Source organism: Cololabis saira, chromosome 22 (assembly GCF_033807715.1).
Source record: "Cololabis saira isolate AMF1-May2022 chromosome 22, fColSai1.1, whole genome shotgun sequence".
Lineage (NCBI taxonomy): Eukaryota > Metazoa > Chordata > Actinopteri > Beloniformes > Belonidae > Cololabis > Cololabis saira.
Window position 1 is genome coordinate 1,349,881 of NC_084608.1, and position 23,415 is coordinate 1,373,295.

The following is a 23,415-nucleotide window of genomic DNA, read 5'->3' on the forward strand; positions in this document are numbered from 1 at the left end:
GGGTTAATTTTGTTCACTAGCCATCGGCCTCTATGATGAATCTGCTTGGTGGAATGCTAGTCCTTGACTAGCGAATCAGAGTTAACCGGAAATAACGATGGTTAACATACTAGATAAACAGGGATGGCACAGATGCTACATTACACTCTATCATCTGTTTGGATTTGGATTGTGTTTGACTGTGTTGTGAATGCCAGTATATTTTCATTATTAGCTAGGGCTGAACGATTAATTGCATTTGCGATAATATCGCGATGTGATAAAACGAGATTTTCTAATCGCAAAGGCTGCGATTTGACCAGTCACGTGATCTGGTCACGTTGCCGGCAGCCAAAAAAAGTCAACAGTGCCGCGTGTCCGCCTGTAACCTATCTACCATGGCCTCAGTGTTAGGGCTCGGCCAGGCAGGGCTTTATAAATATATGGGCTTTATAAATGTATTAAATATATGAGCGCGGAGTCGGCGAGGAGCTGTGCGTGGCGCCGAGCACAAGCCGGGCGCGCTCCGGCGGACAGTGGAGTCGCGCTGTGAAGCCAGATTTATGGTTCCGCGTTAAATCGACGCAGAGCCTACGCCGTAGGTCACGCGGCGACGCGCGCCGTACGTTGTGCGTACCGCCTACCCAACAGCGTAGGCTCTGCGTTGGTGTAACGCGGAACCATAAATCAGCCTTAAACCACACCTGCAGCCCGACAGCTCATCAGGAGGAGAAGTTAAAAAGCGGGGCTGCGAGTTGTTCATTGCTGGTTTGTTTTGTTAACTCTGTGAGCTTTGTTGGTTTGTTTGTTAGTTTCCTGGTGGTTCTTTTTCTCTCTGTGATTTTTGAGTTATTTATGAAGAAGTTCTGAGTTTCCTGTGAGGAAGGTTTTTTTTGCTCCCTGTGGGACTTTTTCTGTTTTTCTATTAAACTACGCCTCGTTTTGGCTAAAGTTTAACCCGGTTTGGTGTCGTGTGATTGGGTTCAGAGAGAACGACCCATGACACTCGTGTACAGACGTGTGTAGACGTGTTAAAGAGGTAAAGCCACAGATTTGTTTTCTTTATTGTTGTAATCTGTGCTTTAAATAAATCTGGCGTTGTTTATTATAAAACAGACTGATTTATTGCTTGTGTAGTTGAAAAATACATGAGAACAGGACCTTGAAAAAATAATCGCAAATTAAATCGCAATTGCAATATTGAGGAAAAAAATCGCAATTAGATTATTTTCAAAAATGGCGTGTGTGTGTGTGTGTGTGTGTGTGTGTGTGTGTGTGTGTGTGCGCGAGTGTGTGGGGTGGTTAGTAGGAGAGGATGAGTGTGGATGAGGGGAATGCATGGTCACAGCAGCTGGGCCTCCTTCAGCTCCAGGTTGGTCCAAAGGCATTCACGTCGAGGCATGCAGGGTCCCTCGTTCAGCTCATCTGGGGCTCAGAACGTTTGTGGGTGACTCGTTGCAGTGCTGAAGACTATGGTTGCCATTACAAGGCAACCAGACGCTTCTTCAGTCACGATAATGGAGAAGGCTAGCCCAAAGCTAGTAGCTCTTCATGCTAAAATAGGAGCTGTGGCCTTCTTCATAGCTCACAGACAACTCTATGGAACAGTGGACAGGTCCGAGGTAGAAGAGATCTTGGGAGAAAGAGAGGAGGAAAGAGAGAAGAGAATAATAATAATAACTAGAAAATTTCAGGAAATTTTGATATGGGCATGCCCTACTGCCCATTCGTCCCCTCTTGCTGCTTTGGTTTGGCGCTGTAGTGGTTGTGTTTGTGGTGGTTTTATGTCAGTTTGAGGTGTTTACGGTTGTATTGCATTTATTCCTGTGCTCCCAATAGCTAATATATTTTTGCCGTCTAGCATCCCCACGGTAATGCTTTTGACTGAGAAAAGTAATGCCCATCGAGGCACGATTTGGACGCATCCAACAATATATGCCATGCATGGGTGCACCTTCCGGTTCAGGCTACGTTAACGGATAGGCTTTTTTTCCACCATGGTAAAAAACCCCATCCGAATGAATGGCACCCAGAGCGCTTTACAGAAATCATTATTCATTCATACACATCCTCACTGGTGGTGGTAAGCTACGTTTTGTACCACAGCTGCCCTGGGGCAGACTGACGGAAGCGTGGCTGCCATATCGCGCCAAACGGCCCCTCCAACCACCACCAACATTCATACACATTCACATGGGGCAAGGTGGGTAAGGTGTCTTGCCCAAGGACACTACGACAGCAAACTGGGACAGAGCGGGATTTGAACCGCCGACCTTCTGATCATTGGACGACCCGCTCTACCACCTAAGCTACTGCCGCCCCTTAAGAAGGGAAGCCTTCTCTTTTTATTTTTACTTTTACTGTATTGGTGCAATACTTTTACTGTATTGCACCAATCACCACAACAAATTCCTTGTGTGTGTTAACAAACTTGGCAATAAACCCCCTTTCTGATTCTGATTCTGATTCTTTATAGCCGGGCCCCGGCTGCAATAAATTGACTAAAACAGAAAGAAAACACTCAGCAGCGTTAGAACAGTCTGCTGGTGTTTCCAAAGCCTATGCTTGTTCACTTGAAGCGAGCTGCAGGTCTATAGCACAATTACACTTCCAACAATAGAGTAGAGAATGTCCCCTTTTCTAACATAAGAAGAAGCAGGAGTTTTCCCCCAATATGGAACATACATTACATGTGCAAATTGTAATAAAACACCCAGTAAATTTAACTTGGCTCTACATAGCCCAATTCCCTCAACATTTCATTACTTGAACCCAGAAGTCACCTTTAACTTTTAATAAAGCAAACATGAGTAAGGCAGATTTATTGTGTGAACTCAGCACTAGCTACAACCCACCCTGTTTAGTGTTAGTATCAAACTATTCAGCTGGTTGGCATCTTCTAACCTTGTTATTCCCCACTGGTTGGACAGTTCCCTTTAATCTTCTCATATAATTTAGCTGGAGTATCAAAGAAATGTTTGTTGCCGTTGACGGGCCGGGTAGCGCAAGGAAAGGAAATTCCAGCAGTGTAAAGCTTAGCTTTGATTTCCCTGAATGTCGCTATTTGCCTGGCCAGGCTTGCGCTCATGTCAGGGAAAAACCGAATCTTGTTACCGTTAAAGTTGATGTCATCTCTCTGCAACCTTGCCCAGCGGAGCACCCATTCCTTGTTCTGATAGTTGTCCCGCCGTGGGTTTGGGGGCGGGTGTACAGTGCGCCCTGTTCAGCTGGTTGAGGGAAGATGTCATTCCTGATAACTGCCTGAAGAAGCCATGAGAAGAATTCCACCGATGAGCCTCCTTCCAGTCCCTCGGGCAAGGAAACGATTATCAGGTTTTGCCGTCTGCAGCGATTCACAAGATCCTCCATTTTGGATGCTAGTAATGCATTAGCTTTCTCCAGCTGGCCGACTCTTGTAGTTAGCTTGGCTAACTCGTCACTGTGGGTGGTTAGCGTGTCCTCAATGGAAGTTATCTTTTGGCCATGTGACTCCAGCCCAGCAGTGATGGTTTTAAGCGACGTCCGTATAGGCAAGAAGGAGGTCTCCAGTGACGCCGAGAGGTCCTTTTTAAGTTCTTCTGTCAAGGTTGCCCTGTGTTTATCATAGGGCTGGGCGATATGACCTCAAATCAATATCATGATAAATTGGGCAATTTTACCTTGATAACGTGTTGTAACTTGTAACCACTACTCATTCATGGAACGTTTGAAGCTGAAACTCAGACCTTCCCTGGCAACAAAATATTCTATTTTCTGGTTGGCTGATAGGTTGGTAACTTTAGACAGCTGCTCAGAGTTGAGAGCTTAGCGCGCTGTAGCTTACTGTGACTCGTTTGTAAGATGTGCTGTTGGAATTACCATGTGGTTTGAAAGCGTTTGAATTTGCTGAAATGTGTGAGTCTCATCCTCAATGCGTGAGACTTTAGCGCCCTGTTATTTCGTCTGCGACTGTAACAGCCGCCTCTTCGTGTGAACCATCAGCCATTTTCTTGGGTTCCTTTTCTCATTCAAACTGGATGGATGGAGTCACGTGATTACAAACATGCTGTACACCATCTTATGGCACTTTTCCACTAGTACCTATTCGGCTCTACTCATCTCAGCTCGGCTCGACTCAACTTGTCCTAGTTTCTTTTCCATAATAATTCAGCACCTGGAGCACAAGTTGGCGGGGTTAGAGCGAACATTTACATTGTCATCACAGTAAATGTCAGTAACGGTAAATTTTTGGTTTATCGCCCAGGCCTAGTTTATCAAATTCTTGTATGAGGCTAGTGAGCGTTAGCGTATTGCTGGTGACTATCAACTTTTAATTAGTCACTGAGAGAGAATGCAGGGATCTGTCTGACACGCTTCTTCCAAACAAAATGCTAGCCAGTGCTGCCAGTTCAATGGGGTGTTTATTGTTCCTTTCAGTGATATCAAACTGTCAGCCTTACATTTAGATTGTGTCTTTGCTTAAGCGGTGAACAGAAACATATCATCTGCATAAAGTGAAACTATGCTTTATCTCTGCACAATGGATCCCCCTGATACCAGCGTTCTGTCTTTGTGCTAAAGCAAGTGGTTCCATTGCGATGGCAAATAGCACCCCTGCTTCGTACCACGCTGAAGCTTGAAGTAGGTGGACAGGTTATTATATGTACCACAGCAGCCTTTGGAGATGTATACAAAAGTCTAACTCATGATATGGAATCTGGGACCAAATCCAAACCTCCAGCGCACTGAAAAGACTCCACCCGGTCAAGTGCCTTTTCAGCATCTGGTGAGAGCACTACTTCAGGGGTACCTGGTAGAAAAGGGCCATAGAGGATATTGAAAAGACGCCTGACATTAAAAAAGGAGTAACAAGTCTTAATAAAACCTGTTTAGTCTGGTGAAATGAAGCAATAAAACTAGTAAAAGCGTCTTCTGACAGAAGCAAAGAATTGAGTCTCCAAGGGTGGTAATTGTTTTTTTTTTAACTTCGTTGTGCATAGTCATAATAATCAAAGGGCAGTGATGAACCGAGGAGAAAAAGCAGTAACTCCTGGAAGCAGGGTTACGAAAACATCACACATCCACTACTCCATGTGATTTGAGGAAAAGCTGGATAGAGCGTGCAGAGGGACAATGATGTGGGTGAACTATGATCTAACACTGGGGAGAGCGTACAGTTCATGTCACTGCCAAGGATAAGGTGATGTGATGTCATATTTGGGAAGAGGGAGAAGAAATTAGTGAAAAACATTGAATCATCCCAATTTGATGCATAAACATTGGCCAAGATGACCGGAAATGTAGAAACCTGCCCTAAAACATTAACATAGCGCCCACCAGGGTCAGACTCTACGCTTGTCATCGTGAATGGTGTATTTCTATCAATTAATATGGCTGCCCTCCTAGCCTTTGAGTGGAAATTGGAATTAAATATCTGTCCTGACCACTCCCCTCTCAATCGAGAATGGTCTATTGTCCGTAGATGTGTCTCCTGAAGAAATGTGATATTGATATTAAGCTGCTTCAGGTGTGTAAATACTTTTTTTTCGCTTTAAAGAATTGTTAAGTGACATACCAGCTCGCAAAGTTCACCACACTACCATTTGACCCTCTGAGCATTTTAATATTCTATTATATTATATATATAATATTATATTATATATATAATATGGGGATATATTATTATATATATATATATTATGGGGAAAATGATTCAGCCACAGAGTAGCTTCCTGACGTTATTGAATGCCTCCCTGGCCTTAGCGACACTCGTAGTATAATCAGGGAACATAGTAATCGTGTCACGGAAGAGCCGGAACATGCACTATTTCACACACTCTTCGTACTGCACTTTGTGTCAATGTTTTAGGTGGTGAAAAAGATTTGTAGTCCTTCCACTCCTGGCTGTAACTTGTTTATGCCAATTCCTACAACAAACTTTTTTTGATTTTGTTGCTCATCTGTAGAGCTGCAACTAATGACTATTTCAATAGTCGACTAGTCACCAACTATTGAAACGATTAGTCGACTAATCGGATAATTAGTCTTTTTTTTTTAATTTAGTATGAGGTTGCTTTAATTATGTGGCAAAGGATAATAAACACAAGAACGATGGTACTAGAGCCCTGCTATTGCCGGAGTGTTTTCTTCATCCTGCTCCCGCCCGCATCCGCAAAACTCTGAGAATTTATGCTGCACGATAATAGAGATGCATTGATTTAGTGTCTTCTCCCATCCCACAAGAGAAATGCTGATTTAATGTTTACATGATCATTGTGGAGCTTGATAGATAATTGACAGTTCATAGGCACCTGACTGAAAGTTAGATGCATCATTGTCATTATCACACAAGCTTTTTCGCCTTCGCGCATCAGTTACGATTGAGGTTATATCAACGAGAGTAGATGTGAGTGGCTCAAATAATACTAATAAATAACATGAAATAAACAAAGTTAACGTATGAAACAAATTAATTTAACAAATGAAAATAGGCTTAATATCTTACCAAGGCGAGTCCGTTTCGTTCAACACTCAGCAAAGCAACGTCGGCTTTGCAAACCTTGCAAGTCATCTTTTTATTCGCCGTATCAAGGCTAAAATGCTCCCAAACTTTTGAAGTGTTATTACCCGCAGCTGCGCAGAGACGCTATCGTGCTGCGCGACTCTCGGCAGAGATTGTATTGAAGTGAGATGCCTCACTCCGTTGGAAAAACACGTCTGGCGACAATTGTCGACAATGGAATTCATCGTCGACAATTTTGATTATGGATTTTTGTCGACAACGTCGACGAATCGTTGCAGGACTACTCATCTGACCAGAGGCGGACCTGGCTACTTTTGCGCCCTGGGCGAACTGTCCACCCCCCCAACCAAACGCCGCGCCTGTCTGCTCGAATTGAATTTTTTTTTAATTTCACCGTGCCACGCTGAGATGTCGTCCAATAGGACGACATCCAATAGGAGAGAAGGGAGAAGAGAGAGAAGGGAGAAAAGAGAAAGTTGTGTCCAATAGGAGAGAAGGTGGTGGAGGCTCTTTTTTTGAGAGCGCTCGTGTGCCCCCAGATGGATTGCATCTGCATTTGCATTTGCCCTGCATCTGACACTGAATCCAAAACATCTCCAAATTACTGAACCACTGCTGTTTCTCTTACCCACCAATTACTCCACACGTTCTACAGATGTTGCTGCTTCGGCCATGTTTCTTGAATAGCATTTCTTGAATAGCGCCTTCCCCTCCTCCTAGAGAGGGGCAGGGGCATGGGGAGCGGTGCAGAAAGCTCCGGCGCAGCATCCTGCCTGGGATTACATCGACAATTTGAATTATATCAATATGGTTTATACCATTTCCCATTAGGGGTGGGCAAAAATATTGATACGGCAATATATCGCGATACATAGTCTCCCGATACGATATCGATATTCAATGTATGTATCGCAATATATTGCCGTATCAATGTTTTTGCCCACCCTTAGCTGCACTTTATTTTGTGATTTCAGTGTGGGTGAGACACTGCATTTTATTTTTGTCATTTTAAGTCAGTGGCAAGTAGCTGCACTTTATTTTGTGATTTCAGTGTGGATGAGACACTGCATTTTATTTTTGTCATTTTAAGTCAGTAGCAAGTAGCTGCACTTTATTTTGTGATTTCAGTGTGGATGAGACACTGCATTTTATTTTTGTCATTTTAAGTCAGTGGCAAGTAGCTGCACTTTATTTTGTGATTTCAGTGTGGGTGAGACACTGCATTTTTATTTTGAGTATTTTGTATCTAAGAATAATACACACACTGCACTTTTCATTGTGTTTCAGTGTGTTTTTCATGCAAATATGTTGCATAATTAAAATGGAAAGTTTGAATTACATTGTTTTGACTCAGTTTGTCCAATGCATTATCACTATCATCTGATGTACATACAGCATATACAACTTGGATTTTAAGATGTAATGCATTTTTAAATTTTTCGGTGAATTATGTAAAATATATATCGGGATATATCGCATAATCGGGATATCGCAATTTGTATCGTATCGTGGCTCAAGTATCGTGATGCGCATCGTATCGTGAGGTCCTTCCCAATACCCACCCCTATTTCCCGTTATATTCGATATATTTTTTTTTTTATATCGCCCAGGAGGAATACCAACATTGAACCGAAGTCAGACCATAACAGAAAAACACCAAAACAGCAAACTCAAGTGAGACAATATCCCTACACCAGGGTTCTGCAACACTGGTCCTAAAGAGCTCCTTGCATCAACACATCTGATTCTAATTAAAGGTCGTCATCAGCTTGTCATTCAGGTCTGCACAAGTCTGTTAATGACACAGTCCTTTGTATCAGGGAGTGATGAAGCAAGGAAACATCTGAAATAGTGCTGCCACTAACAACTTTTCTAACGACTAACGATCGTACATGTACGTCAAACCGATTGGGCTTACAGCTTAATAAAACTCAAATATCCTATCTCAAAAAATTAGCCATATCAGCAATATTAAAATAATAAAAGGCCTGTAATATTTCAGTTGATTTGTAATGTATGTATGACATTTTTGTTTTTTTAATTGCATTACAGAAAATAAAGAACTTTATCACAATATTCTAATTTTCTGAGACAGTCCTGTATTGTTGTTCGTTCATCTTTCATACTTGTTTTAATAAATTCAGATATAATTAAAAGGGATAAGTCGCCTGTGTTTATTTTGGAAATGTTTGTAGCATTTGCTGATAGGTCATTGCTTGGACTAAATCCCTTTCCACTGCTTTACATCATCACATCTGGTCACAGGCTGGGAAGATCAACAGCTATTTTTATTCCTGACCAGTTTGTGATGTTTTTTTTTTTTTTTTTAATATCTCTCTTCAATTTTTTTCCTTATGTGAGATTGTGGGGTTTTGTTTTGATAAAGAAAAAAAAAGATGATTTAGAAAATTTGAATTTAAATTTTAATGTTTAAAATTTTGTTCAGTGCTTAGGTTGATAGTTTTATCTTGCTTGACTGGCTGTTTTTTTATTAAAGTTACAGGATATACTGAAGAAAAAAAAACTTTTTCTAGCTGCCTTTATGAATGATTGATGAATCAAAGGTCCATGTGAAGATTTGCAATCTTCACTTCCTCTTAATCTGTGTATCTTATTCATTGGTAAATTGCTAACTCTAACGCTGTCATGACTGAACTCATAAGGTGTTATCTGTCTTTTCCCATGATGTCTGTTATAGCTGCCGATCCTGGTGTCATCCATGGTCAGTCTGTACTTCATTGAGTGGACAGATGTGTTCAAGCCCGTTAAGTCTGGCTACAACTGCCATGACCGCAGCCTGAGCTTACCTTACATTGACTCCAATCATGAGGTCATCCCTTTGCTGGTGCTACTTAGCCTGGCCTTTTCTGGGCCAGCTATCACTGTAAGTATTACTGGCATAGCATACATCTAAATATCAAACACTGCCTGCAAATTATCAGTTCATAAATCGAATCAAACTTTATTTATATAGGACTTTTCATAGCGCAAAGTGCTTTGGATAATAAAATCAACACCAACATATAAAACTGACACACTCATGTTTAAAAACACACATCACTTAATTTTTCAGTTACATTGATATCCACAGTTTGCACATATCACCCCCCCTTTTGCAGAAGGAATTATCGGAAATGTATCCATCACTTCTCTCCTGAATGTCTTCATCTTGTCATATTCCCAAATATAATGGTATAAATAATACGTAAAATGTATTATTATTATAACAAGGATGGTTATTAGGGCCCGAGCACTTGCAGTGTGAAGGCCCTATTGTATCTGTAGGAATTTTTTTTTATTTATTCTGACGAAAGGAGGGCCTTTTTTCCCCCCTAAACATGCTCCAAAAGTCACCAAATGTTGCACCAAGAATTTGATATTTAATGGTTTGCATTAATGGGTGTGGCAAAATGGCTCAACAGCGCCCCCTAGAAAACTATTGTGTGCCTCACAATAAAAGTACAGAGGTTCTGGAAGGAGATTTGTGAGGATTTATCCACATGGATCAACCACAGAATCCCAGTGTGCCCCACGGTATGTATATTAGGTCACCTGGGAGACACTCAAATAGAACCTAATTGGACACACCGAGTTCTCACTGCCTTATGTATCGCAAATAAAACCATTCTAGTAAATTGGAAACAAAAATCCAGTTTATGTATCAACCATTTTAGGAATCTTTTATCAGATCATATTAGTAGTGAGATAATGTCTGCCTCCACTGAACAACATTCGGCTGAATTGCACTCTCTGTGGTCCCCGATTATTGGCTTCGTTACCTAGTGGGGGCGGGGGGGTGGTGATCTCGTAGCCCTTGGGGTTGGGGGTCAGCTTGGGGGGTCTGGGGCGCGGGCCTCCGGTGGCCCCTGGGGGGCGGTTGGGGGGGCCGCGGGGCCCTGTCCCTGGCCGGTGGGGGCCGCGGGGGCCTATGGGGGGGGTTGCCTCATGGCGATGGGGGGGGTTGCTGGGGGGGCTCGGGCGGGGGGCTGTGGCTTGGGCGTCTCCGGGTCTCCCGGGGGGGGCTGGGCCGTGGACGGGGGGGTCCCACTTGGAGGGCCCGGCCCTGCCTGGGTGGGGGGTGGCTGTCTGCGCTGGGGGGGCATTGCTGCCTTGGTCCTCCGTCGCTGGGCGGGGGCCGAGTGCCCCTGCGGATGTGGGGACTCCGTGACCCTTGGGGTGTCCGCCGGGGTGGCCTCGGGGGGGGGTGGGGCCGTGTCCGGGGATCGGGCCTCCCCTGACCGGGGGGTGCACGGGTGGGCACGGCGGCGGGGTGGCACCATTCCCAGGTGTCTATGTCTTATGTTGTCAGTATGAATGGGAGGATGTTGGACTGTTTCCCCCTCCATCTGGGGGCTCCGGCGGCGCCGGGGGCGCCCGTGGAGGTACGGTGGGGCCCTGGCCCGGCTCGGAGGGCCGGCCCCCGTCTACTGGATGGCCGGTGGGGGGACGCGGGTGTCTTATCAGGGCCGGCTTTGCTGGTCCTGCTTCCTGGCTTCGGCCTCCGCTCCCCCTCCTTCCCCCCCTACACGATTCACACGCACATAGGCGAAGGGCGGGGGGTCCGGGTCGTGGGGGGCATTGTCCCGCGTGGCCCGGCACTCCCCGCCTCACGGTTTTAACAGCAAAATAGACACTGCACATTCAACACTTAATAAATACATTTGACAAGGACACGTAGTTCGGGAGGGGGGGGGGGTCGGTGTCAAATCGATACTTGGCCCTCCCCCCTCCCTGTTTTTATGGCATTAATCACATGCACTCAACACCAGGGGCGGGAGGGGGTCCCACATCACCCGCGTTCCCTCACCGGCCTGGGATAGGTGGGTCGGGATACCCGGGCCTGGCGGGGCTCGCCGTGCAGCCTGGGGCGCCTTCTGGCGGTGCTGAACTCCTCCGGGGAGGGGGAAACGGTGCGTGATTGTGTGTCTGTGTCGGTGAGAATGCGGTATGGAAGGGTCCTGCCATGGAGGATTCGGGCCTCCATTGGCCGCGTGTCCGGCCCGGACCGGGTGGCCGGGGATTGCCTGGGTCGCGGTCCGCCGCCGCGGGATCCCTGGCTGCTTCTTCCCGCGCCGTGGGGGCCCTGCCCGCGGGCCCCCTCGGCCGCCGCCGGGGGGGGGGGGGGCCTTGCAGGCGGTGGGTTGCCTCCCTCCTACTTCTCCCCTCTGTGGGGTTGCCGGTGGCCTGGGTTCCGGGCTCTTCTGTGTCGGCCTCTGGTCTCGCGGGTGGCGGGGTTGCTCCCCCCCCTCCCCCACTATAGATACACTTCAGGTGGAACTTTGTTTGGTTTATTACACACACACACACACACACACAAACATACACACACACACACACACACACACACACACACATAGTCACTTAGTCACTTAGTCAATTAGTCACACGCATATACAGACACACACACACACACACACACACACACACACACACACACACACACACATGATCATATACATACACACACACACACATAGACATACACACTGGCTTGTTCACCTGCATGCTGGCTCTCTAGTTTTTGGGTTTAGGTAGCGGTAGCGATAGCTTAGCTCATACTGCAATCAGATCTCAAGATTTAGGTCGATTGCTGTTATTGTTTTGGTTGGCTCCGTGCCGGTTTCGTGCTTTGTTTGTGGTTTTTTGTTGCAGATTTCCAGTGCTTGACGTGTGTTTCCGTGTGTTCCTGCTTCCTGGATTGGCAGTGGATGTCGTCACCCCCCCCCCCCAAAAAAAAAAAAAAAAAAAAAAAAAATCATCACTGGGTTTGTATGTGTATATTTATGTATGTGTACGCATATGTATGCGTATATATATGTATATATATTAAATATAGTAATAATGCACATATATATACTTTGGGTTTCTACCATCATGGTATCAATCATTAATATGTGTGCAGACTAGGGAAAAAAAAAAGAAAAGTTTGTGCCTCAAGCCCCACAATGCGGTTTGTTGTACATGCACGAAAATCGGTACACACCTGTATCATGGCGCAACTTGACTACGCGCGTTACTTTTCTCTTTCAAAAGTGTTACCGTGGCGCTAGACGCCATTAGGCGCGCCCCCTTCATCTGATTGGTCCATATTTGATAGTTCCCCAAAAGTCACCAAATTTTGCATGCAAGCCAGGCCTGGCGATAAATTTGATATTTCATGGTTTGCATTAATGGGCGTGGTAAAATGGCTCAACAGCGCCCCCTAGAATACTTTTCTCTGAGAGTTGTGGGTGGTGTCATCGGACTCTGTATTGAGTCCTTGAGCTTCATTGGCCTGAATTAGCCCCGCCCCTTCTTCTGATTGGTTGTCCCTATTTCCTGCTATAACATTTGAATGTTTTGACATAGAGAATCGTGGGTGGTGTCATGGGACTCTGTAATGAATCCTTGAGCTTCTTTGGCCTCAATTAGCCCCCCCCCCCTTCTTCTGATTGGTTGTCCCTTTTTTCTGCTATAACTTTTGAATGGTTTGAGATAGGAAGTCGTGGGTGCTGTCCTTTCTGATATGCTTATGGGGGGCGGTGGCCGTGAGTGCGAGGGCCCGTTCATCGCTGCTTGCAGCTTTAATTAGGGCCCGAGCACCTTCAGTGCGAAGGCCCTATTGTATCTGTAGGAATTCTTCGCGTTATTATTATTTTTCTGACAAAAGGAAGGCCTTTTTGCCCCCCTAAACGTGCCCAAAAAGTCACCAAATTTTGCACGCAAGACAGGCCTGGCGAAAAATTTGATATTTAATGGTTTGCATTAATGGGCATGGCAAAATGGCTCAACAGCGCCCCCCGGAAAACTTTGTGCCTCAAGCCCCACGATACGGTTTGACGTACATGCACGAAAATCGGTACACACCTGTATCATGTCACAACTTAAAGAAAAGTCTCTTGGCGCCATGGCCGAAACCGAACAGGATGTAAGCATTTTTTAATTAATCATGTCATTTTGGCGAAATTTATGCCATTCCTTTGGCAGTTAATACGGCCCGAACCGTAACGTGCACCCAAGTGTGTTATACATCAAAATGTGCGTCTCCATCCTGGGTCTAGGCGCATTACTTTTCTCTTTCAAAAGTGTTACCGTGGTGACGCTAGACGCCAAAAAGCGCGCCCACCCTTCATCTGATTGGTTCAGACCGAAAAAACTTTGCGCCTCAAGCCCCATAATACGGTTTGACGTACATGAACGAAAATCGGTACAAACCTGTATCATGTCACTACTTAAAGAAAAGTCTCTTGGCGCCATGGCCGAAACAGAACAGGAAGTCGGCCATTTTGAACATTCTGAATTAATCGCGTAATTTTGGAGCAATATATGCCATTCCTTCGAGAATTAATACGGCCCGAACCGTATCGTGAACCCAGATGTGTTATACATCAAAATGTGCGTCTCCATCCTGCGACTACACGCATTACTTTTCTCTTTCAAAAGTGTTACCGTGGCGACGCTAGACGCCAACAAGCGCACCCCCCCTTCATCTGATTGGTCCATATTTGATAGTTCCCCAAAAGGCACCAAATTTGGCATGCAAGCCAGGCATGGCGATAAATTTGATATTTCATGGTTTGCATTAATGGGCGTGGCAAAATGGCTCAACAGCGCCCCCCGGAAAACTTTGTGCCTCAAGCCCCACAATACGGTTTGACGTACATGCACAAAAATCGCTACACACCTGTATCATGGCACAACTTAAAGAAAAGTCTCTTGGAGCCATGGCCGAAACCGAACAGGAAGTCGGCCATTTTGAAATCTGATTGGTCCATATTTGATAGTTCTCCAAAAGTCACCAAATTTTGCATGCAAGACAGACTTGGCGATAAATTTGATATTTCATGGTTTGCATTAATGGGCGTGGCCTAACGGCTCAACAGCGCCCCCTAGAATACTTTTATCTGCCATAACTTTTGAATGGTTTGACATAGGAAGTTGTGGGTGGTGTCATGGGACTCTGTAATGAGTCCTTAAGCTTCGTTGGCCTTAATTAGCCCCGCCCCTTCTTCTGATTGGTTGTCCCGATTTTCTGCTATAACATTGGAATGGTTTGACATAGGAAGTCGTGGGTGGTGTCATGGGACTCTGTAATGAGTTCTTAAGCTTCGTTGGCCTTAATTAGCCCCGCCCCTTCTTCTGATTGGTTGTCCCGATTTTCTGCTATAACTTTGGAATGGTTTGACATAGGAAGTCGTGGGTGGTGTCATGGGACTCTGTAATGAGTCCTTAAGCTTCGTTGGCCTTAATTAGCCCCGCCCCTTCTTCTGATTGGTTGTCCCTTTTTTCTGCTATAACTTTTTAATGGTTTGACTCCCGCTTCCTGATTCAAACGTCTGCCGGCCCCGCCCCCCGACCAATCAGTGGCGAGTAGGGTGATGACGGCCCCGCCCCCCGACCAATCAGTGGCGAGTAGGGTGATGACGGCCCCGCCCCCCGACCGATCAGCTGTTGTAATGTGGTGACGTCAGAAATAGTCCCGTGCTCAGCCCGGTTAGAACCTCGATAGAATGGTTACAGAAAGAGTAATAAATAAAATAGTAGTGTTTTACTAATATTTATACCTTACAAATTTTCAAAAAATTAGGAAAAAAAGTTCGAGACATATTATTGCTATGTTGGTCTCTCCTAAGCCAGTAAGTCAAAGCGAAAGGAATGGCTGAGACATAGCTCACCCATAGCATATCCGTCTTTGGTGCCAGAGGTCGGGAGTTCGAGCCTGGCTAAATGCCGAAATTTTTGTCAGCAATTTTTTTTTTGTTTTTTTTACATCAACATGTGCGTCTCTGTCCTGCAACGACGCACATTACTTTTCTCTTTCAAAAGTGTTACCGTGGCGACGCTAGACGCGAAAAAGCGCGCCCCCCCTTCATCTGATCGGTCCATATTTGATAGTTCTCCAAAAGTCACCAAATTTTGCATGCAGGCCAGGCCTGGTGATAAATTTGATATTTCATGGTTTGCATTAATGGGCGTTGCCTAACGGCTCAACAGCGCCCCCTAGAATACTTTTCTCTGCCATAACTTTTGAAAGGTTTGACATAAAGAGTCGTGGGTGGTGTCATGGGACTCGGTATTGAGTCCTTGACCATAATTGGTGAAAATTAGCCCCGCCCCTTCTTCTGATTGGTCGTCCCGATTTTCTGCTATAACTTTTGAATGGTTTGACATAGAGAGTCGTGGGTGGTGTCATCAGATTCTGTATGGAGTCCTTGACCTTCATTGGCATGAATTAGCCCCGCCCCTTCTTCTGATTGGTTGTCCCTTTTTTCTGCTATATCTTTTGAATGGTTTGACATAGGAGGTCGTGGGTGGTGTCATTTCTGATATGCTTATGGGGGCGGTGGCCGTGAGTGCGAGGGCCCGTTCATCGCTGCTTGCAGCTTTAATTTTATTATTATTATTTTTTTCCTGACAAAAGGAAGGCCTTTTTGCCCCCCTAAACATGCCCAAAAACTCACCAAATTTTGCACCCAAGCCAGGCCTGGCGAAAAATTTGATATTTAATGGTTTGCATTAATGGGCGTGGCAAAATGGCTCAACAGCGCCCCCTTGAAAACTTTGTGCCTCAAGCCCCACGATACGGTTTGAAGTACATGCACGAAAATCGGTACACACCTGTATCATGTCACAACTTAAAGAAAAGTCTCTTGGCGCCATGCCCGAAACCGAACAGGAAGTCGGCCATTTTGAATTAGTCGTGTCATTTTGGCGAAATTTATGCCATTCCTTCGAAAGTTAATTCAGCCCGAACCGTAACGTGCACCCAGGTGTGTTATACATCAAAATGTGCGTCTCCATCCTGCAACACCACGCATTACTTTTCTCTTTCAAAAGCGTTACCGTGGCGGCGCTAGACGCCAAAAGGCGCGCCCCCCCTTCATGTGATTGGTCCATATTTGATAGTTCTCCAAAAGTCACCAAATTTTGCATGCAAGCCAGACTTGGCGATAAATGTGATATTTCATGGTTTGCATTAATGGGCGTGGCCTAACGGCTCAACAGCGCCCCCTAGAAAACTTTTCTCTGCCATAACTTTTGAATGGTTTGACATAGAGAGTTGTGGGTGGTGTCATGGGACTCTGTAATGAGTCCTTAAGCTTCGTTGGCCTTAATTAGCCCCGCCCCTTCTTCTGATTGGTTGTCCCGATTTTCTGCTATAACTTTGGAATGGTTTAACATAGAGAGTCGTGGGTGGTGTCATGGGACTCTGTAAAGAGTCCTTAAGCTTCGTTGGCCTTAATTAGCCCCGCCCCTTCTTCTGATTGGTTGTCCATATTTTCTGACTATAACTTTTGAATGGTTTGACATATTTGAAATATGCTGGTAATGTGTCAGCCAACCACAAAAATCTCTGGAATTTTGGTGGAATCATTTATTTTTTGTCCTTGCCCGGTGCAAATGACATAAATAGGGTGCGTGGTTTGGTTGTGAAAAAATAAAAGTAATGTTACGTGAACAATAAATCAAACGCTCCCTTCCATGCAGTGTGTGTGTCTAGGAAGTAAAGACTGGAACATGCTATTCACAAAAGCACAAATAGTGGGGTTTTACTAATATTTAAATCTTACAAATATTAAAAAAATTACGAAAAAACTATTCGGGACTCAGATTATATCGCTATGTTGGTCTCTCCTTAATCAGTCAGTCAGAAAACGGCCAAGCTGATTCGTGGCTTAGGGGTAACGTCGCCGTCTTTCGTGTGAGAGATCGCGGGTTCGATCCCAGCACAATGCAAAGTTTATTGTCAGCAATTTGTGTGTTTTTTTTAACATCAAAATGTACGTCTCCATCTTGCGACGACGCGCATTACTTTTCTCATTCAAAAGTGTTACCGTGACAACACTCAACGCCAAAAAGTGCGCCCCCCTTCATCTGATTGGTCCATATTTGATAGTTCCCCAAAAGTCACCAAATTTTGCATGCAAGCCAGGCCTGGTGATACATTTGATATTTCATGGTTTGCATTAATGGGCGTGGCCTAACGGCTCAACAGCGCCCCCGTAGAATACTTTTATCTGCCATAACTTTTGAATGGTTTGACATAGGAAGTTGTGGGTGGTGTCATGGGACTCTGTAATGAGTCCTTAAGCTTCGTTGGCCTTAATTAGCCCCGCCCCTTCTTCTGATTGGTTGTCCCTTTTTTCTGCTATAACTTTTTAATGGTTTGACTCCCGCTTCCTGATTCAAACGTCTGCCGGCCCCGCCCCCCGACCAATCAGTGGCGAGTAGGGTGATGACGGCCCCGCCCCCCGACCAATCAGTGGCGAGTAGGGTGATGACGGCCCCGCCCCCCGACCGATCAGCTGTTGTAATGTGGTGACGTCAGAAATAGTCCCGTGCTCAGCCCGGTTAGAACCTCGATAGAATGGTTACAGAAAGAGTAATAAATAAAATAGTAGTGTTTTACTAATATTTATACCTTACAAATTTTCAAAAAATTAGGAAAAAAAGTTCGAGACATATTATTGCTATGTTGGTCTCTCCTAAGCCAGTAAGTCAAAGCGAAAGGAATGGCTGAGACATAGCTCACCCATAGCATATCCGTCTTTGGTGCCAGAGGTCGGGAGTTCGAGCCTGGCTAAATGCCGAAATTTTTGTCAGCAATTTTTTTTTTGTTTTTTTTACATCAACATGTGCGTCTCTGTCCTGCAACGACGCACATTACTTTTCTCTTTCAAAAGTGTTACCGTGGCGACGCTAGACGCGAAAAAGCGCGCCCCCCCTTCATCTGATCGGTCCATATTTGATAGTTCTCCAAAAGTCACCAAATTTTGCATGCAGGCCAGGCCTGGTGATAAATTTGATATTTCATGGTTTGCATTAATGGGCGTTGCCTAACGGCTCAACAGCGCCCCCTAGAATACTTTTCTCTGCCATAACTTTTGAAAGGTTTGACATAAAGAGTCGTGGGTGGTGTCATGGGACTCGGTATTGAGTCCTTGACCATAATTGGTGAAAATTAGCCCCGCCCCTTCTTCTGATTGGTCGTCCCGATTTTCTGCTATAACTTTTGAATGGTTTGACATAGAGAGTCGTGGGTGGTGTCATCAGATTCTGTATGGAGTCCTTGACCTTCATTGGCATGAATTAGCCCCGCCCCTTCTTCTGATTGGTTGTCCCTTTTTTCTGCTATATCTTTTGAATGGTTTGACATAGGAGGTCGTGGGTGGTGTCATTTCTGATATGCTTATGGGGGCGGTGGCCGTGAGTGCGAGGGCCCGTTCATCGCTGCTTGCAGCTTTAATTTTATTATTATTATTTTTTTCCTGACAAAAGGAAGGCCTTTTTGCCCCCCTAAACATGCCCAAAAACTCACCAAATTTTGCACCCAAGCCAGGCCTGGCGAAAAATTTGATATTTAATGGTTTGCATTAATGGGCGTGGCAAAATGGCTCAACAGCGCCCCCTTGAAAACTTTGTGCCTCAAGCCCCACGATACGGTTTGAAGTACATGCACGAAAATCGGTACACACCTGTATCATGTCACAACTTAAAGAAAAGTCTCTTGGCGCCATGCCCGAAACCGAACAGGAAGTCGGCCATTTTGAATTAGTCGTGTCATTTTGGCGAAATTTATGCCATTCCTTCGAAAGTTAATTCAGCCCGAACCGTAACGTGCACCCAGGTGTGTTATACATCAAAATGTGCGTCTCCATCCTGCAACACCACGCATTACTTTTCTCTTTCAAAAGCGTTACCGTGGCGGCGCTAGACGCCAAAAGGCGCGCCCCCCCTTCATGTGATTGGTCCATATTTGATAGTTCTCCAAAAGTCACCAAATTTTGCATGCAAGCCAGACTTGGCGATAAATGTGATATTTCATGGTTTGCATTAATGGGCGTGGCCTAACGGCTCAACAGCGCCCCCTAGAAAACTTTTCTCTGCCATAACTTTTGAATGGTTTGACATAGAGAGTTGTGGGTGGTGTCATGGGACTCTGTAATGAGTCCTTAAGCTTCGTTGGCCTTAATTAGCCCCGCCCCTTCTTCTGATTGGTTGTCCCGATTTTCTGCTATAACTTTGGAATGGTTTAACATAGAGAGTCGTGGGTGGTGTCATGGGACTCTGTAAAGAGTCCTTAAGCTTTGTTGGCCTTAATTAGCCCCGCCCCTTCTTCTGATTGGTTGTCCATATTTTCTGACTATAACTTTTGAATGGTTTGACATATTTGAAATATGCTGGTAATGTGTCAGCCAACCACAAAAATCTCTGGAATTTTGGTGGAATCATTTATTTTTTGTCCTTGCCCGGTGCAAATGACATAAATAGGGTGCGTGGTTTGGTTGTGAAAAAATAAAAGTAATGTTACGTGAACAATAAATCAAACGCTCCCTTCCATGCAGTGTGTGTGTCTAGGAAGTAAAGACTGGAACATGCTATTCACAAAAGCACAAATAGTGGGGTTTTACTAATATTTAAATCTTACAAATATTAAAAAAATTACGAAAAAACTATTCGGGACTCAGATTATATCGCTATGTTGGTCTCTCCTTAATCAGTCAGTCAGAAAACGGCCAAGCTGATTCGTGGCTTAGGGGTAACGTCGCCGTCTTTCGTGTGAGAGATCGCGGGTTCGATCCCAGCACAATGCAAAGTTTATTGTCAGCAATTTGTGTGTTTTTTTTAACATCAAAATGTACGTCTCCATCTTGCGACGACGCGCATTACTTTTCTCATTCAAAAGTGTTACCGTGACAACACTCAACGCCAAAAAGTGCGCCCCCCTTCATCTGATTGGTCCATATTTGATAGTTCCCCAAAAGTCACCAAATTTTGCATGCAAGCCAGGCCTGGTGATACATTTGATATTTCATGGTTTGCATTAATGGGCGTGGCCTAACGGCTCAACAGCGCCCCCGTAGAATACTTTTATCTGCCATAACTTTTGAATGGTTTGACATAGGAAGTTGTGGGTGGTGTCATGGGACTCTGTAATGAGTCCTTAAGCTTCGTTGGCCTTAATTACCCCCGCCCCTTCTTCTGATTGGTTGTCCCTTTTTTCTGCTATAACTTTTTAATAGTTTGACTCCCGCTTCCTGATTCAAACGTCTGCCGGCCCCGCCCCCCGACCAATCAGTGGCGAGTAGGGTGATGACGGCCCTGCCCCCTGACCAATCAGTGGCGAGTAGGGTGATGACGGCCCCGCCCCCCGACCGATCAGCTGTTGTAATGTGGTGACGTCAGAAATAGTCCCGTGCTCAGCCCGGTTAGAACCTCGGTAGAATGGTTACAGAAAGAGTAATTAATAAAATAGTAGTGTTTTACTAATATTTATACCTTACAAATATTTAAAAAATTAGGAAAAAAAGTTCCAGACATTTTATTGTTATGTTGGTCTATCCTAAGTCAGTAAGTCAAAGCAAAAGGAATGGCTGAGACGTAGCTCAGCCAGAGCATATCGGTCTTTGATGCCAGAGGTCGGGAGTTGGAGCCTGTCTGTATGCCGAAAGTTTTGTAATCAATTTTTGTGTTTTTTTTTATCAAAATGTGCGTCTCTGTCCTGCGACGAAGCACATTACTTTTCTCTTTCAAAAGTGTTACCGTGGCGACGCTAGACGCGAAAAAGCGCTCGTCCCCTTCATCTGATTGGTCCATATTTGATAGTTCTCCAAGAGTCACCAAATTTTGCATGCAAGCCAGGCCTGGTGATAAATTTGATATTTCATGGTTTGCATTAATGGGCGTTTCCTAACGGCTCAACAGCGCCCCCTAGAATACTTTTTCTCTGCCATAACTTTTGAAAGGTTTGACATAAAGAGTCGTGGGTGGTGTCATGGGACTCAGTATTGAGTCCTTGACCATAATTGGTGAAAATTAGCCCCGCCCCTTCCGCTGATTGGTCGTCCCGATTTTCTGCTATAACTTTTGAATGGTTTGACATAGAGAGTCGTGGGTGGTGTCATCAGATTCTGTATGGAGTCCTTGACCTTCATTGGCCTGAATTAGCCCCGCCCCTTCTTCTGATTGGCTGTCCCTTTTTTCTGCTATATCTTTTGAATGGTTTGACATAGGAAGTCGTGGGTGGTGTCATTTCTGATATGCTTATGGGGGCGGTGGCCGTGAGTGCGAGGGTCCGTTCATCGCTGCTTGCAGCTTTAATTTGTATTTTTTTTTTTAATTATTTTTCTGACGAAAGGAGGGCCTTTTTGCCCCCCTAAACGTGCCCAAAAAGTCACCAAATTTTGCTCCCAAGCCAGGCCTGGCGAAAAATTTGATATTTAATGGTTTGCATTAATGGGCGTGGTAAAATGGCTCAACAGCGCCCCCTTGAAAACTTTGTGCCTCAAGCCCCACGATACGGTTTGACGTACATGCACGGAAATCGGTAGACACCTGTATCATGGGGCAACTTAAACAAAAGTCTCTTGGGGTCATGCGCGAAACCGAACAGGATGTCGGCCATTTTGAATTAATCGTGTCATTTTGGAGAAATTTATGCCATTCCTTCGGCAGTTAATTCCGCCCGAACCGTAACGTGCCCCCAAGTGTGTTATACATCAAAATGTGCGTCTCCATCCTCCGACACCACGCATTACTTTTCTCTTTCAAAAGCGTTACCGTGGCGACGCTAGACGCCAAAATGCGTGCCCACCCTTCATCTGATTGGTTCAGACAGAAAAAACTTTGCGCCTCAAGCCCCATAATACGCTTTGAGGTACATGAACGAAAATCGGTACACACCTGTATCATGTCGCAACTTAAAGAAAAGTCTCGTGGCGCCATGGCCGAAACTGAACAGGAAGTCAGCCATTTTGAACATTCTGAATTAATCGCGTAATTTTGGAGCAATATATGCCATTCCTTCGAGAATGAATTCAGCCCGAACCGTAACGTGCCCCCAAGTGTGTTATACATCAAAATGTGTGTCTCCATCCTGCGACTACGCGCATTACTTTTCTCTTTCAAAAGTGTTACCGTGGCGATGCTAGACGCCAAAAAGCGCGCCCCCCCTTCATCTGATTGATCCATATTTGATAGTTCCCCAAAAGGCACCAAATTTGGCATGCAAGCCAGGCCTGGCGATAGATTTGATATTTCAAGGTTTGCATTAATGGGTGTGCAAAATGGCTCAACAGCGCCCCCCGGAAAACTTTGTGCCTCAAGCCCCACAATACGGTTTGACGTACATGCACGAAAATCGGTACACACCTGTATCATGTCGCAACTTAAAGAAAAGTCTCTTGGAGTCAAGACCGAAACCGAACAGGAATTCAGCCATTTTGAATTAATTGTGTCATTTTGGCGCAATTTATGCCATTCCTTCGGCAATTAATACGGCCCGAACCGTAACGTGCACCCAGATGTGTTATACCTCAAAATGTGCGTCTCCATCTTGCGACTACGCGCATTACTTTTCTCTTTCAAAAGTGTTACCGTGGCGACGATAGATGCCTTCATCTGATTGGTCCATATTTGATAGTTCTCCAAAAGTCACCAAATTTTGCATGCAAGCCAGGCTTGGTAATACATTTGATATTTCATGGTTTGCATTAATGGGCGTGGCCTAACGGCTCAACAGCGCCCCCTAGAGTACTTTTCTCTGCCATAACTTTTGAATGGTTTGACATAAAGAGTCGTGGGTGGTGTCATGGGTCTCGGTATTGAGTCCTTGACCATAATTGGTGAAAATTAGCCCCGCCCCTTCTTCTGATTGGTTGTCCCTATTTCCTGCTATAACATTTGAATGTTTTGACATAGAGAGTCGTGGGTGGTGTCATGGGACTCTGTAATGAGTCTTTAAGCTTCGTTGGCCTTAACTAGCCCCGCCCCTTCTTCTGATTGGTTGTCCCGATTTTCTGCTGTAACTTTTGAATGGTTTGACATAGAGAGTCGTGGGTGGTGTCATCAGATTCTGTTTGGAGTCCTTGACCTTCATTGGCCTAAATTAGCCCCGCCCCTTCTTCTGATTGGCTGTCCCATTTTACTGCTATAACTTTTGAATGGTTTCACAT

General features: G+C 45.0%; 1 protein-coding gene across 3 annotated transcripts in view; it reads left to right on the forward strand.

Moving 5' to 3' along the window:
- LOC133423525 (phospholipid phosphatase-related protein type 4-like) overlaps positions 1-23,415 on the forward strand; it is a 140,791-nt gene that overhangs the window by 15,438 nt on the left and 101,938 nt on the right. For 2 of the 3 annotated variants that reach the window (XM_061713724.1, XM_061713727.1), the window contains exon 2: positions 9,180-9,365. In XM_061713724.1, coding sequence (XP_061569708.1) covers positions 9,180-9,365 — 186 coding nt within the window. Of the gene's footprint in view, positions 1-9,179; positions 9,366-23,415 lie in introns of those variants that run through there. The other variant, XM_061713725.1, reaches the window with a different exon arrangement.